The sequence below is a fragment of the Artemia franciscana genome, chromosome 12 (assembly GCF_032884065.1).
Source record: "Artemia franciscana chromosome 12, ASM3288406v1, whole genome shotgun sequence".
In the NCBI taxonomy this organism is placed as follows: Eukaryota; Metazoa; Arthropoda; class Branchiopoda; order Anostraca; family Artemiidae; genus Artemia; species Artemia franciscana.
In genome coordinates, this window is record NC_088874.1 from 21,786,772 (window position 1) to 21,804,442 (window position 17,671).

At 34.6% G+C, this 17,671-nt stretch overlaps 1 protein-coding gene across 3 annotated transcripts in view; it reads left to right on the plus strand.

The window, feature by feature from the left end:
• The window catches only part of LOC136033849 (mannosylglucosyl-3-phosphoglycerate phosphatase-like), a 70,861-nt gene that overhangs the window by 38,665 nt on the left and 14,525 nt on the right, over nt 1–17,671 (plus strand). For all 3 annotated transcript variants that reach the window (XM_065714808.1, XM_065714807.1, XM_065714806.1), the window contains exons 3-8: nt 780–866; nt 3,406–3,554; nt 6,256–6,498; nt 7,676–7,841; nt 9,325–9,588; nt 15,871–16,121. In XM_065714808.1, the coding sequence (XP_065570880.1) occupies nt 780–866; nt 3,406–3,554; nt 6,256–6,498; nt 7,676–7,841; nt 9,325–9,588; nt 15,871–16,121 (1,160 nt within the window). The remainder of the gene's footprint in view (nt 1–779; nt 867–3,405; nt 3,555–6,255; nt 6,499–7,675; nt 7,842–9,324; nt 9,589–15,870; nt 16,122–17,671) is intronic.

Here is a 17,671-nt window from a genome sequence, read left to right on the forward strand (position 1 = left end):
AACTGAGATTTGTATTTTTGTACCCCTTTAAGTGTATTTCATGTATGTAAAGATGGTTGAAATAAATTATTATCATGATTATAGGTAGATCTGCACGCAGGGGTACGGCCAACTTTCTATTACTATTCTATACGAAACTGGTGGGTAAAAAAGTCTTCTGGTTCTTTGCTGGGACTTATTTTGGGAAAAAGGCTATAAGCTTCAAGACGAACAGGGAGCAGGTTTTTTGGCCATTTCTGGGCCTAACTTTTTTTCAGCGGGTGCAGAACATTAATTTTTGTGTTAAGTTCTTTTTGACCCAGGGATTCACGGCTGTAAGTTTCAAACTGACCAGGAACAGAACGTTTTTCTGGTCGATTTCTGTACCCCTTCGTTCCCTACTACAACCAATATTTTATCCTTTGACTCAAAGAACGATCCCTGAAATGTTTTAACCAACCGTACACCTGATATTGAACAAGCCCCGCTTTTCACTGTCATAAATTTGATATGTAGGCAATTGGCAATTTCTGTTTTTCATGGCCCTTGCCCTAGGGACTGTTGGGGTCATGCTATCCCAGATAGAGGGGGTCAAGATATTAAAAGGGCATGGGAATGGGCTGGGTGCTCAACTATTTAAGAATGTTGGAATAGTTTTAAGTTTTGAGTAATAGCAGTTACTCCTTAAAATTGGATCAGAATCTAACAATACATTAATTTAAGAAAAAGAAAATTTGATCTTAAAGCAGATAATGTGTCTAATGCGTGTTTTAACCTAATGTTTTTTCTTTTGATTTTAGTGAGCACATTTACTGGAGGCAAACAGATGATTCCTGTTCTAAACCATTTTGGCACCCATTGTGCCGTCTTTGGCAATCATGACTTTGGTAAGTCCTCTTTTCTCCTTTTTATATTTGTACGTTTTTTCCCTTTTTCGCTTTAATTATAGTGTAAATATCACTGTATTTTTGTAGCTTAAACCTAAAGTATATTATTTTGTATTAGTTTTACTTCTCCTTCTGTTAGGTAGCTTAAAAGGTCCTCACTCCGTGCGGCCCTGTGTGGCATATTCAGCTGAGGGCTGACTAGGAATCAGGCAAGGTAGATAAAGTAACTGAAGCATGCTAGGACTTTTGTGCTCTGGGGACTAGGTAGTTGGGGCCAAACAAGGCAGATGAAATGCAATTTTAGGTCCCCCAAGACGTAATTTGGGACTGTTGGAGCGTAGAGGTTTGCTTTCGTTCTTATGATTTCGAAATTCCAGAATTTGTCTTTAAAGTATAGTATTGACTGCCGAAGTTAGGTGGATTCAATGCACAAACAGGGGCAGATAGATGCTTTATGTTTTTTTCTACTATCTAAATAAATGGATCTATTCCAATTTGAAAATTTAAAGGTGTTACTTCGAAAATAGTCGTATATATGGGGAAATAAGACCAACCAAGGGAACAACTATAAACCCAACATTTCGTTAGCAATTAGAAGACAAGGAAGGCTTTGTCACCTTCATTGGATTTTTTTTTACTTTTGGGCTAGATTAAAGAAGGAAATTTGAATCATGAATTTGAATAACTTTTTCAGTGAACTCTCTCTGAAAATAATGTGGTGAATTAATTCAGAAGTTCATTATTTTGTGAATGACCCAAAAAGTTATTTATTTTTTATGTATAAATATGCTAGTTCCAATTACATTATTTTAGTAATTCTGCTGATGATGATAACTGTATATGTGACCGAAATATCTGGACATTTGCACCTGTTTTCACTGTCTAAACAAATGAATTTATTCCCATTTGGAAATTCGTTTATTCTTATAACCGCAGATTCTGCTTGCTATTCAAAGTGGTTCTCACTGTCGCTTATTCCACACCCTTTGCTTTAGCTGTTTGGAGTCATTCGTCAACTTGTATAATTTTGCCTGCGTCATAGATACTAAAAACAAGTTGCTCTTTAAACGCATATGACGTCATTCACATGAAAAATCAGTTTTTTTCCAAAACTTAGACTCTAAAGGAATTTTCTCAAGCTCGTGACTTGTCTAGAGAGGCCAGGAAATCTCAGTTTGTCAATTTTCAAAACAGTTATGGAACTGAATCCAAGAAAAAAAATTCAGAGGTAAATAAACAATTGCTGTTCGCCTAAAGAGAGCTGGCTCGCTAAAAGAGAGTAGATAAATAGATTAGGGTAAAGAAAAGGAATATCGACAGGACACAAATCCTGGCACCCAATTAAACCTACTTTTACTTAAAATGAATATGCTGCTTGTATGTAGTACAATGCAAAACACTTCTCTTAGGGCATTTATTAATCAATAGAACTTGAAACTCTCATTGTATTTGTGAATTTGGATAAATTTTTTCTTAATTTTGTGAAATTTTCGGTGTAGTTATGGAATTGAGATCTTCTTTGGGGTTGTTTTAACTGAATTATAGCCTAAAGTAGAATCATTCTTGGAACAACATTAAAAGCTACATAGCAAAAACAAAGTTTTCATGGAATGTACAGTTAATATGAAGAATCGAAGAATATCTGTAAAATACGACGTAAACTTTTTGCAATTTTTGGGTGAAAAGCGTGTTAATACCGTTCTGAATCATCTTTTTCGCTTTTTATTTGATATTTTTTCTGAAAATATCAATAAAAAGGGATTTTCTAACCTAATCTAAGACAAAATTCTTATTTTCGCATGTTTCTGGAACCTTTCTGTGCATGTTTTTTCAATGTAAAAAAGAAAATGCAAACTAAGTTTCTAAAATTTATTTCGGTAGATAGATAAAGTTGCAATTCAGCTGCCGAATGATAGCATTGTTGTCTTATGTTGAAACATTAAAATCGTAGGACTGCAGGAAAAAAAAACTTACGCCTGAACATAAACCTTAAGTTTGTGTAGATAAACTTGCCTTGTCTAACAAATAAACATTCAAATGGGTATAAAACCATTTATTTAGACAGTGAAAAAAGGTACAAATGTCTAATATTTCGATCACAAATACAGCGACCGTCATCAGTAGAGCTCCCTTTATACGTGATCAAAATATTTAGGCTTTTTTTTTACACGTTTTCACTGTCTAAATAAATGGATTTATCCCCATTTGAACGTTTATTTGTTCGTCATAGAACGGCAATGTGGTCTGAGAAAGGGATACTTAATTTAAGGTGTTATGTCGAAAATATGTTGCCCTGACTACAAAGTCTATGACTCCTTATTAACTTCAGATTATATAATGACGGGAATGGCAAAAAAGAATCTACTACGATTAATTTCGGCTTCTAATACGACCTAAATTACGGAAAACTCTTTCCAGGAATTGTAAAATTCTAAGTCCAGCCAATCGACGAGTTGTAATATCAAAACTTATGATTTTGTACTCGTGTTTAGTGATTATAGCTTCCTTTTCCATAAGACGCGTCATTTTACTCTTCCAGATTTTGGTCTCGATAATCTCATTGAAATGAAAAATCAAACCAATTTTCCATGGCTGATGTCAAATGTTGTGGACTGTGAAACTGGCAAACCTTTAGCTGATGGAGAGATTTATCATGTCATTAAATGGGGAGACAGGAAGATAGGCTTGGTAACGGACAAGACATTATTTGTTGCTTTATGCTGGGTGTACTTTTTAGGTTGCAATGCTTTTAAACTTAACTCTTTGGTCTTGTATCTGCAAAACTAAAGCACCTGACTGGACTGTTAATCATAATACTTGACTCAAGTTCAAACTGCCCTTGAAAGCTGTTCTAGGGCCTATTCTTTCACCAATGAAAGTTTCCTAAGCCGAACTGGCCAGACATGACAACAAACAACAAAGAGAGATAAAACTCAACAAAAAAAAACATCAAACGAGACTGCGGCCTATAGAAAGAAAATAGATGAAAGACTAAAATAACGCGGATATTTCGCCTGTATCTAAACTATACGTCCTCTGCAGTTTAGATACACGCCTAGTTTAGATACAAGCGAAAAATCCGCGTTATTTTTGTCTTTCATCTATTTTCTCTCTATTTTTTTTTCTTTGGTTTTTATCTCTCTTTGCTGCTTGTTATTCTTTCACCAGTTGATCTGCGTAAATTCTATATAAACTTGTATCTTCCGTCAGGTAGTTACGGTACGGCATATTGAGTGACGATAAATTTTTCTTTCCATGTCTTTGTGGGGAGTCCACTTGGGCAGCTGTATTTACAACTCTCAAAGGCTATCTTCAACGAACGGCTATTATCTTTGCGTTTTCTGTGTCCTAATCAACCGAGCTATGGCAGTTTTTCCTGCTGAGGATACTCTAAAATAATGTAGCGTTTACACATTGGGCGGTAAACATTCTACCAACGTCACACAAGTCAATTAACAATTGATGCTAATCAATGATTGAATTGTGAGAACGATGTATATTCTGTGGCTGGGATATAAAAGATAAATCAATTTTCATAGTTCTTAACTGTTTTTGCATTTAATTCCTTTTGTAATTTAAATGGGAGCATGATATTTATTTAATGAGGCAGGAAGCTTCTGAAGCAAGCTGTGATCACTGTGGTCCCTCCCCTATCCCACAAATCGGCTTTGCTTTTTCAATATATGTAATTCTTGGGGTAAGTTGAATTTTCGAAGCAGTTGTCTATTAAGCAGGTGCAAGTTTTAATTGCTCCATATTTGTTTTTTGAACAAAGCCTTTATTTGTATTTTGTTAAAAATAACGGAAAAAACATAGGTTTGCACCCCCCCCCCACATTCATTAAAAAATACATTGCGTACTCTCCCCCCCCCATATATTCGTATAAATTTACTACACGTTTTGACATTGGAGGGAGCCAGCAGTTAAACCAAACGCTATTATGAAAACCAATAGGTAGAAATTGTCTTAATGTAAATCAGTTCAACCTTTGTTAAAATAGTATTTAGTTTAGGACGCATAAATTAGATTAGCACTAGTTTTTTATTTGTGATAAATAGGCTAATATTTGTTTAGAGTTGAAGATCGGGGCTAATTTCTAATTTGAGCCTAACCTCGTGACGCTTCAAACTTTCTTGAATTTCTGGACACGTCCTAATCAAATTATCCAGCTTTTTTTTCGATTGCCCTCTCCCTTCCCAGGAAAAGAAATCGTCAGCAGACTGAGCGACGATTGTGTAAGTGTGCGGTTATTTACATAGGCGACCATCTCGGTGTAGGTGGTAAAAAAATGGTATTGTTGTAGGGGATAAAAACGATCGTTTGTTGTAGCGACAGTGGGCGGCTGCATTGCTACCGTTAGCGTTAAATAAACCGATTGTTTTTTTATTGGTCAATGTCTACGTCGCAATACCATCCTATACATCTCTAAAAACGGTCGGAAAAAATCCGATTGGTAAAAACACCAAGTGTGTTTCGGGCCTAATGACGGTAGAATTGATGCTGCCAAAGTATTTAGGGACAAACTCTCGGTTAAACTATCCGACATATGATAAACTATCAGTTTCACCATACTTATTAACGGTGCTTGTATTTTTTTCAATTCCATTTTGAGTATTTTATGCGAGGTATTCTGAAAGAATTCCTGTTGATTATTCATATAAGAATAGCTAGTGATTCGTTGGTTTTTGTCTTTGTCGTTACTTGCTGAAAAACTACATTTTATGAGATTAAAGATAAATAGCGTGTCAAAGTATCCGAAGCTCGAAGGTCGATTTCTCCAAGTAGCTGGTATTAAATTCACTATTTTTTTTTAAATGCTAGCTGCTCTTTTAGAATAATATCAGTTTTTACAACAATAGAGGGCGAAGAAAGTAAAAAAAAAAAAAGAAAAAAAATGCTCTCCGTCAGATAGGCATAGAAATCACTCCGCATATTGAAACAAGATACGAGTAAGCCTGATATTAAAAATACATAATACCGATTAAATGATTGAAAAAAACTTACTTTTCATTGATCATTTTTCAGGGGGAGCGGTGAAATCATTATGGCTTGGGTCATATCCAAACCGTAAAAAATGATTTTTGAAGTACCTTTTTTTTTCTAGGGAAAAGTCTTAACCTAGAAGTTTCAATCAGATGCACTTTAAATCCTTTTTTAAATTTTGATTCATGCAATAAATTATTGTTTACCCTAGAGTAGCTTTCCCTTTAAATTAAGGTTATTTTCCCGCCATTTTCTTATAAATTATCAAATAAGTTAAGTTTACACCTTGTTTGATAATATAATTATTTTTTATACAAATAAATGAAATATTGCACTGGTATTCGATTTTGCTTTATATTACTTGTTTTAACTTGTATACCTAAGTATACTTATGATGTTTTCACAGATCGGATTGGTTGAGCACGAATGGCTAGATACCCTGTCAACTATAAACCCAGACCAAGTGATATTTAGTGACTATATTCAAATTGCCAAAGAGCTATCGACTCAACTTAAAACAACTCAAGGCTGTGATTTTGTTATTGCTCTCACTCACATGAGGACGCCTAATGACTTACGATTAGCTGAAGCAAATACAGGAGTAGACCTCATTTTAGGAGGACACGATCATGTATTTGAATCTATTAAGGTAAATAACCATGTAATGTCATTGGTATTGGTCTTATTGTTATGCTAAAGTTCAGTGTTCGACACATTAAAAAAACCAAGGTTTTGATGATAGATGAACACAGACAAGGCCAGTCGGGGAATTTTTCTATTTTGTTTCTATCGCTCAAAAATTACTCCTTTAGTAGAATTTTTGTACACATTTTGGGAAAAATATTTCACTTTTAGACATTGGGAATGGGGGAAATCGCCCCCTTTTACAGATAGGTCTTTAGAGAGTTCATTACTCATCATTTTTATTGATTAAAGATAATTGCTTGAAAAATTTGTTGCAATCATGGGAGTCTGGACCCAAGGTTCCCTGATGACTAGCCGGAGCTTCTAGCCCTGAACCAACAGACACACCTGGCGATTTTAGCATAGCTTTTTATTATAGACTTTACTGTTCCATACGAATCAAACTATAAGTACAAATGAGCCCGTGACTTTAATTTACTTCTTGAGAATAGTTGCTTGAAAACTATCGTGTATGGAAAATGTTCTAAAAACATTGCTCTTAAACCCGATTATTGTTTCTAAATAATGCTTAGGAATAGCGCAGGATTAAACTTGTTATAAACATTCATTAATAAGACCTCATCTGCCGTTTTCTTTCTTCTATTCAAGGATTCGCTTCTTTTTGTTTTGTTCTTTCAAGCCACTGCACACATATCGAGAAATATTTAAGTGGTAGCAAATGGACCTTGATATTCTATAAGTTGTCTTTGAGACGCAGTGGTTTTGCTTCTGCCTTCCGAGCTTTGACTAGCACCATTCGGACCATAACTTAAACCTTAGTTTATGTCCTAGACAAGCACCTGCAAATCTACATTTTCAATATTATGTGTTTCTACTTTTTGTAAGATGCTTTATTTTTCAGACAAGTTGCTTTTAAGGCATAAATAACGACAAAAATTAGGTTTTGTTTCCTTTGTTTTTTTACGCTTAAGTTTGGAGTGTATATTTGAACAACGTTTATTCAGGTTTTAATTCTTCTTGAATTTGAGTGTCAGAAAGTATTTTGTTTGTTTATAATTTTGTTTTGAATTTCCTTACTTTATAATTGCTTTGTAATTTTCCTAAGTTTTTGTCTTCTTTTATAATTTTGTTTGAATGTTTTTATTACTTCTTTCCTCACTTCGATTTACCTTGCCTTGCAGGTGAATGACACCTATGTAATCAAAAGTGGAACCGATTTTAGACAACTGTCAAAAATTAGTGTGCGCTTTGCAGGGTCGAAGTCTGAGATCAGTATTGAACAAGTAGACATCACTGCCAAGTATTATGAAGACGAAGAGCTTTCAAAAGAATTAGAAAGTTTTACCGGTTAGTTTTTGATCCGATATTCAGTTATAAGTGTTATAGGGCCGACCGCTGAGGGAACGCAAAAAGGGTATACATGATCTGGGCCAGGACTTTCAAGGGGTTCGAAAGGAGTTCAGGTTTGTAAATAATTTTTATTAGAGCTAACGTCTAGGATTCTTTTGGGTCCCCAGGTGCATAACAGCTCTTGTTGGGCTTTGGGCCTTTTCTCTTTATGGAACTTCTATGTGGCACAGAGGGCGTAGAATGTTCTGGTGAATTTTGATATTTTTTTAATCATTTATTCTATCAAAAAGCGATGTTTTACGTTTTTAATCACCATTGCTTCTGATGAATTTAAGAAAAAACTGTTTTCTCATAAATGGTAAAGTGAAATTTAAAAAGGGGATTTTGCCCCCCCCCCCAACTTTTTTGTGAATTGGCACCACTGTTATGGGGTAGAGGATATACTAAAGTGCGTTATTAGTGTGTTTTTCAATCAATATTGGCTGACTAGATCGTGACTAGCACAAGTACTAAATATAGAAAAGTCTAAATTCTAGTCCCGCTTGTAGTACCGTCGTGTAAAACCTTCGAATTCAAATAGAAAAAAACTACTGGTGGTAAAGAACGTTTTAAACTGCTGCTTACAAGAAAAAAGTTGTAAAAGATTAACAAGAAAAATAGATAATGAAGGTGTATTTAATGTCATAACGTATAATCATGTGGTCCAAATTGTGTTTTTATCACCATTTTGAATACTTTCAGCTGTTACACTTTGAAAATCTCGTCTTACATACGGAGCTGGTGCCTTATGCAGTGTGTAAATTGTTGAAAAAACAACCAATGAAGATGGAGCTTTGAAATGACCCAAAGGGGGCCTTTAAAATCATTTAAGATCACCAGGAACAAAAACGTTAATTGAAAATAGAAGCAACCTACGAAGAAAACATTGAAGAATTATAAAGATTAAAGAAGAATCTGAACAGCTAGGTAGACTTAGCTGTCTCAAATTTCTGTTATAATATCTCCCCCATCTAAAAGCATATATTATAAAATTTAGTGTAGTACAATCATTCCTGAAATGAAAAAAAGTGGTTGTATAAGAGGAAATACATGAAATTTTTATTATTATTTTAGATAGGATATTGGAAACTGTAATACAAGTGTGCTAAATTCACTGCTGTGATATTTATTGAGAACTGGTCACTCCTTCGTGGGTTTGCCCTTTTTCAAATTAAGTAAACTATTACGATAATTAGTTTCTGTGGCTCCTTTAAATTGTATTAATGGAATCTATTAACTTTTTGTAATGGATTTTTGACGTTATAGATCTCTACTAGGTGTGCACTAACGTCAAAGTCTAAAAACTGGCTGGGTGAATTACAACTCGGATGACTTTGCAACAATTTTAGTAACAATATTTCAGTAAATTAATTTTGCTGAATTTTTTGTGTTTGGTTTGATCTTTGTTTTTTATTTTTACTTTATTTTGTTATTACGGTAGGTGAAGTGCAAGGAAAAATGGATGAAGTTCTTGCACATTTTTCTGTTCCTTTGGATGGAAGATTTTCGAGCATTCGAACTCAGGAAACAAATCTTGGAAACTTTATCTGCGATGTGATGTTGTCATCTTTAGAAAGTGATGTTGCCATACTAAACTCTGGAACGCTTAGGTCTGACCGCCTTCATGACGCTGGAAACTTCACTTTTCGTGACCTAAGAACTATTCTTCCGATGATGGATCCTTTACTTGTCATTGTGTTATCAGGTAAGTCGATTATCAACTGGTATTTCGTTAATTTTTTTGAACGAAAGAGTGGAATATATTCAAAACTCACTGATAATTTGTAAAACGCATAAACTATTTGGTTTGACGACGAACTCTTAACCACAGATTTATTGAGAATGGAATACTAATAGTAAACAACTCACTGCAGTACCTTATGGCCTGAGATCAAAACGACCGCGCGTGCTTTTTGTACACCCCGCTCTGCCTCGGTCTTCATTTGTCGCACCCTGGTATGCAGTTCCTATATGTTTTCATTCCTTCCTATTGCTGCTCCCCACTTCCATCCTAGGACATCTTGCTTTTCATTCCTCCCAGACAAATCATAAAAACTGCAATTTTTGGTAACCTATCAGACCTTATTGCGACTCTGTAAGCTCAATCAGAGTCGACTCAGCTCTAAATGGGTACCTGGAAAAATCTGGGGAAGGTAAAATGAAAAAGTTTGCGAAAACACAGGATGGCTGGCCACCAATCCTCCATTGCGCTCCCTGGATAAAAAGCCATGAATTGAAGATCAGCACCACCGGTAGGGATTGTGAAATCCAGTGTCTTATTCTTTACCTTTACCTTATCTATCATCATTGATCCGTAAACCTGACCGAACTATCTTAATCTTTCTTTTTATCATTATAACCCTAGAAAGTTGGATGAAACAAAATTTGTCTTACAGCCCATTGTTTGGCATTTGGTATTTCAGAAGGAACAAGCTCTACCATATCGTCCTCTAGATTTTGAAGTACCCGTGCATTTGAAGCGCATTCGATAGTTCTTATTAATTTGGCTTCTAGCTTTCTATTCTAAGGCTTATCTTCCTATGTTTTCAAGCTTCTTTCAACTGCGAAAACAAATCCCTGCTTAGACTATTTCAGTTTTTACATCTTCACTCTATCCTCTGTCATTTAAACTTAAACATTACAATAGTGTTGAACAATTCAAATACCGTTGATTGATAAAACTGAAAGAAAGAAAAAAATAACCAAATTTTCAAATAAAGAGGTCGGTTCAAATAAAAGACTCATCTAAACTTCTCATAAATGCCGAAAAACACCTATGCCTTTCCTATTCTACTTTTTGCATCTTCACAGTGTTCTTTATCATTGCAATTTAAATATTAAACTAATATTGAACTTTTCAAATGCTGTTGAATGACAAAGTTGAAATAAGGGATAAAGTAACAAGTTTTTTTTTTTTTTTTTTAATGAAAATGTGTTTTTGCACGACAGAACAAGCCAGTCCACGAATCTTAATTTTCTAAACATTTCACATTTGAATCTGGACTTGAATAAGTGGTAATAAGTTTTACTGGCATGGAATCATGACTTCTTCATACTGACTCTTCTCTTCATAATTAGATTAGTTCGATTTGAAATAACAGTGTATGAACATTACTTTGGATTTTTAGCTTTAATTTAAGCTGCAACACATTTTATTTCAACGAAGAGTAAAAAACAAATTTAAAATTCAAAATCAATATCACAGTATTCATTCAGTCTTTGGCCAGTTGACGTCTTAAATAAAAAATACATTTCACGGATCACCTGTTTACTTGTGATAAACCTGGGCACGGAGCCAATTGATTTTTGTGTAGAAAGAAATTTATTACGCGAACATCTGATTGCCCTAGTTATGAAAGACCTTGAAAAAACTGTACCTGAATTTCGAAGATTGTGGTTGTGTATTCATTTCGTTAATTTGGCTAATGCAGTAGGCTAGTTGTGGCCAGTGAAATGAATGGATAAACAGTAACCAAGCCATGATGATGTTACAGCAAAGAAGGAAAATATAAAGCATTTTTGAACCGCGTGGTATATGTTGATTTGAGATTGCTTTTTTCGAAATTGTATATGCCGTAATTATCCATGATAATAAGGAGAAAGATAAAAGATAAGAAAGTAAAAACTGATGGTGGTAATGAGAGTTGTGATACCCCTGTGAACAGGGGTTAAAAGGCCCACGCCGAAAGATTCTATTCTCGATTCGAGTGGTAATGTAGTAGTTTAGTTGTATGTGTAAAAAGTGGATTTGCTGTACAGATTAGGTCGAATTTAGTGGTTAATTATGAAATGAAATTTGAGTCAATGGTTCTTGATGCAAGTAATGCAAAATAATATGTTTATGGTTGTAGTAATTTATAAACCACCTTCAGGTAATGTTGTTTCAAACTGATAGATTACATAAAAAAACTAGTTTTTTTAACTGAAAGTAAGGAGCGACATTAAAACTTAAAACGAACAGAAATTACTCCGTATATGAAACGGGTTGTCCCCTCCGCAATCCCTCGCTCTTTACGCTAAAGCTTTGAATTGTTTTAAAAAGCAGAATTGTGGCAAAGAGTCAAACTTTAGCGTAAAGAGCGAGGGATTGCGGAGGGGACAACCCATTTCATATACGGAGTAATTTCTGTTCGTTTTAAGTTTTAATGTCGCTCCTTACTTTCAGTTAAAAAAAACTAGTTTTTTTTATGTAATTTCTGAACGTTTTTGAATTAATGCTTGTTTGATTTTGGCTCTCCACACATAAATTATTAAAATGAAATTTGAATATTAATTCCTTTTTTGGCTAAATGGTTTTTTCTTAGTTTTGACCAGACAATTTTGAGAAATAAGGGATGGGGAAGGAGGCCTAGTTGCCATGCAATTTTTCGGCTACATAAAAAAGCAACTATAAATTTTAATTTTTAATGAATTTTTGTATTAGTAAAAAATATACGTAACTTAAGAATTAACTTACGTAACAAACTTTTATATTCTTTAATTTTTATTATATATATGAGGGGGTTTGTACCCTCGTTAATACCTCGTTCTTTACACTAAATCGTAAGTGTTGTCCCGATTCTTTAAGAATGACCCCTGAATCAGAAAGGCCGTAGAATAAATAGTTGAAATTACTAAAAATACTATAGCATAAACAGCGAGGTATTTATCTCCTCCTAAATACCTCGCTCTTTATGCTAAAGTTTTTTAGAACCCCTCATATGCGTGTTGCTTATGCTAAATGGTTTTGTCTTAGTTTTGACCAGACAATTTTGAGAAATAAGGGATGGGGAAGGAGGCCTAGTTGCCATGCAATTTTTCGGCTACATAAAAAAGCAACTATAAATTTTAATTTTTAATGAATTTTTTTATTAGTAAAAAATATACGTAACTTAAGAATTAACTTACGTAACAAACTTTTATATTCTTTAATTTTTATTATGTATATGAGGGGGTTTGTACCCTCGTTAATACCTCGTTCTTTACACTAAATCGTAAGTGTTGTCCCGATTCTTTAAGAATGACCCCTGAATCAGAAAGGCCGTAGAATAAATAGTTGAAATTACTAAAAATACTATAGCATAAACAGCGAGGTATTTATCTCCTCCTAAATACCTCGCTCTTTATGCTAAAGTTTTTTAGAACCCCTCATATGCGTAATAATCTCTGTTCGTTTTAAGTTTCAATGCTACTATTTACTTTCAATTGAAAAAACTTTTCCATGTTTATTCTTTCATTGTTTTTTTTATAGTAATTTTGGAAAATCCTGCGCCCTTTTCATTGAATTTCTGTTCCCCCATGACATATTTCTCCAAAGAAAGATCCTCCCACATAGCCCCCTCCCCTCAACCCTACCCCCAAAACCAAAAAAAAATTCCCTGAAAACGACTGTACACTTCCCAATAACCATTATTATATGTAAACACTGGTCGAAGTTTGTAACTTGCAGCCCCTCCCCCAGGGACTGTGGGGGAGTAAGTCATTCCCAAAGACATAGTTATTATGGTTTTTGACTATGTGGAACAAAATGGCTATCTCAAAATTTTGATCTGTTGACTTCGGAGAAAAAATGAGCGTGGGAGGGGGCCTAGGTGCCCTCCAATTTTTTGGTCACTTAAAAAGGGCACTAGAACTTTTCATTTCCGTTAGAATGAGCCCTCTTGCGACATTCTAGGACCACTTGGTCGATACGATGACCCCTGAAAATAAAAACAAACAAATAAACACGCACCCGCGATTTGTCTTCTGGCAAAAAAATACGAAATTCCACATTTTTGTAGATAGGAGCTTGAAAATTTTGCTATAGGGTTCTCTGATACGCCGAATGTAATGGTGTGATTTTCGTTAAGATTCTGTGACCTTTAGGGGGTGTTTTTCCCTATTTTCTAAAATAAGGCAAATTTTTCAGGCTCGTAACTTTTGATGACAAAGACTAAATTTGATGAAAGTTATATATTTAAAATCAGCATGAAAATCTGATTCTTTTGATGTATATTTTGGCATCAGAATTCCGTTTTTTAGAGTTTCGTTTACTATTGAGCCGGGTCGCTCCTTACTACAGTTCGTAACCACGAACTGTTTGATGAAGATATGAGCAATTACCATTCGATGTCTCTACTTCCAGTGATTTCCCGTGTTTTTGAGAAATTGATTTATGGACGATTGATGAATTATTTTGAAAAAAGAGGTTTTTTCACTCTAATCAATTTGGTTTTACAAAAAATATGTCTACAGAGCATGCTTTATGATTTTTGACTACATTTATTGACAATTGCCTAGATTCAAATTTTAAGGTGGCTTCAATTTTTATGGATATTATGAAGGCTTCTGACTGTGTTGATCATGAAATTTTATTGGCTAAGTTTGAAAATATTGAATCCGTTTTAAAAGGGATGGGAGTATTTGATCCCCTATTATTTTTTGTAAACGTTAATGATTTAAATAGATGCTTCAAACAGCTGTCAACGCCAAGGTGCAATAATGGCCAAGTGTAAGCAATATTTCCAAGTTTTGCTGATGATACTCAGTTTACAATGGCTGCGAAAATAGAAGCAGATTTGATAAGTGGCATGAAACAAGGAAACAAGGCGTCTTGGTGTCATGGTAGATTAATGCCTGAGTCTTAAAGATCCTTTTGCATTAATAAGTACTAATTAGCCAAAAATGTTGGAATTCTGTGGCAGTTGAAGAATTTTTTTCCAAAAAGGTTATTAGAATGTTATATTTTTCTCTTATTCATCCGTATTTGTTTTACTGTGTTACAGTTTTGTCGTCGACGTTCACTAGCCAATTATTTCCGCTTTCGTGTGTTACAAAATTAAGCTGTAAAGGTTTTGACCAATGATTTGTCCCAGGATTTGGTAAGATCCAGGTATCACCAATAAAAATTTTTACCGTTTTTTTGTTTTAGTTAAATTTTGTGCAAATTTGTTTATGTATAAATCTTTTTCCAATTTGTTACCTACATGTTTTTTGGAATTTTATAAAGAAAAAGAACATAGTCATGAAAGTAGAAACGTTGAGTTGGTTAGAACGCTGGTTCCAATTACTACCAGATCTAAGTTTTCTATTAGGTATATTGGCGCGGAAGTCTGGAACAGGCTACCGGTGGAAGTAAAAGGTAAGAAGACCCTTGAGGACTTCCGTGCTTCTTTGCTATGCATTTGTTTTAATCAGTATTGTAAACATGGATTAAGTGATTGATTTGGGAGTGAGTATATGCGTGTGAGTTTTAACAGAGAAATTGATTCGTTTGTTGACTGAAGTGAATGTCGGTTTGTGTAAAGAAGCATGATGAATTATAGAGTATGAGTGTGGGATTCCTTAAGTTCCCTTTATATATATTATTTTTAGAATTGTTGGTTAAAATTGTAGTAGGAGAGGGGAGCAGGAGTCAGTTTTTTTTTTAGTTTGTATGTTTTATTTTTACGAGGAAGTGTATTAGTAATTAAAGTGTCTTTTTTTGGATCGTCTCAAACGCCCTAACATGCGTTGGGTCCTATTTTGATTGTAAGAAGTAATGTTTAGTTTTGTTTTGTTAGTATTATATGGAGGATTCAATGTCAGGTTTTTTGTATGACCCTTTTGTTAATAAAAAGAAGAAAAATATAAAGGAGAGTGCATAAGGTAGGCCATAAACGCAAAAGAAAGAGAAAGAGCTATGAACGAAGAAGTTAACCCTAAAACTAACAGAAATTACAATGAACAATGAATTCAAGCTTAATTCAGGTTTCGTTCCTTTAATTAAGTATACTAAGTAAAGATGTAATTCGAAACGTAAAGAAATATCTGTAGTCTAAACTTCGTGTAGTGGCAAAGAAACGAATGAAGCTCACAAATACTTACGAAAGGATGGGGCTTTTGACCTACTCCCCTGAAAGAAATATAGTGGTTCCTATGATTTTGCTATATTTTTAAATATTTATATGTTTGGTAACGTATCGTTTTTTGACGAATTCCCTCCCCCCTAAAATGACATATTTGTACGACTCAACACTCTGTTTTCTAGGTAAGAGCCTCTATGGTGCACTGGAAAATAGCGTGTCAAAGTATCCGAAGCTCGAAGGTCGATTTCTCCAAGTAGCTGGTATTAAATTCGCTTTTGACCCTACAAAGCCTCCTGGAGAAAGAATTGATCCCAGTTTTGTCCGAATTGGAGATGAGTATTTAGATTTGAACAAAGAATATAAAGTTGTGACGAAAGCATACATGTATGAAGGAAGAGATGGGTTTAATATGCTTAAAGGAGCTAAAGTTATGGTAGGTGTGACCATTAAAGAGCCTCAATTAGATGCTTGCTTATTTGAGGCTTTAATCCTCTTGCTTGATTTAATCACAATTAATAACAGTTCAAATAGGGATAATTTTTTTATTAGACAGTGAAAAAACAATCAAAGAATACTGCGTATTTCAATCGCAAATGCAGTGACCGTCATCAGCAGATACACTCTGCTGATGTATATCTGCTGATGACAGTCACTTATATGTGACCGAAATATCCAGTTTTTTTTTCATTGTTTTTTTTTCCTGTCCAATAAAAGGATTTATCCCTATGTGAACTGTTATTTATCGTCATGGATTAGCAGTGAAGTCTTCAAAAATAAGTACTTGAATTAATCATAAGACGCAATATTTGGAAGAAGAGTATTTAACTTTCTGGATCATTGTGGTTTTAAACCTTGACTTATTTTCAACCTATTTTCCATTTTCGTTTCTATTTTTTGTAAATTTAATCTTAATAAGCCCCCAATATTAAAAAAAGAAGAGTTTATTTATTTAATATGAAGAGATAATAATGTGATTGCAGTTGCATTCAGGTGTAATTTTGGAGTTTAACCCTCTCCAAATTTTCTTTAAAAATTGTAAAGCTATCTATAACTGTGCCAAGATTAGAATTCGTAGGATTGGAAATAAGGGTGTATCCGGAATTTTGTTTGGGTAGAGGGGTTAAAAATTAAAAACGTATAAGAAATTTGTTTGCATGTATTTTGTTTCCTGTTTACGAGTGGGCCAAGAATTGGGGGGGGGGGGTTAAACCCTGAAACCTCTGGATACGGCTTTGATTGGAACAGTTGTACTTATTTCATAATTTCATCCTATTTCGTAATCATTTTATCTTGCTCGATTCATTTGGAACATAAACGTCATTTGTTTATTAAGGATTTAGTTGTAGAACATAACGACAAATACACATTTGTCGACGATTTGTCGCTCTTACTCGCCTATCTTATTCATGGCAATGTCCAAGCAATTCCCCGAAATCGCTTTCGATCTACTAAGTTCACAGCGCTCCGATATGAAATTGACTATTAACTCTTCTAAGTCAAAAATACTTAGACTGAACCCGCTAAAGAGAGACTTCGTTCCCCCTGAAGTTTCTTTTTCTGTTGTGAGTGAAGTGGAAATACAAGGTGTCATTTTCATTTTATCACCCCATATTAATGGTAACACATTTCTAACAAAGATAACTTTGTAACAAAGTTATCTAACAAAGATAACACATTTCTGCAAACCTGTTCAAAAATGCGTCGCTTTGGGTGCAACGCCTATAGTCTTTTTCGGGCATACCTGTGCTACGTACGCCTCATACTTGGATACGCATGCCCCATCTGGGGCCCTCAGTACTAAGAACTGCCTATCTAATGCAGGACCTGGAGTCAGTTCAAAAATGGGCAACCAGGATCATCCTGAGTAGTAGAGACATTTCCTACCACGACGCCCTAGCAACCCTTGAACTCCAAAGTTTGGAACTCGGTTTGGATGACCTTATCCTGAGGTTTGGCAAAATGCTGCTGTCTAACCCTGCTCAC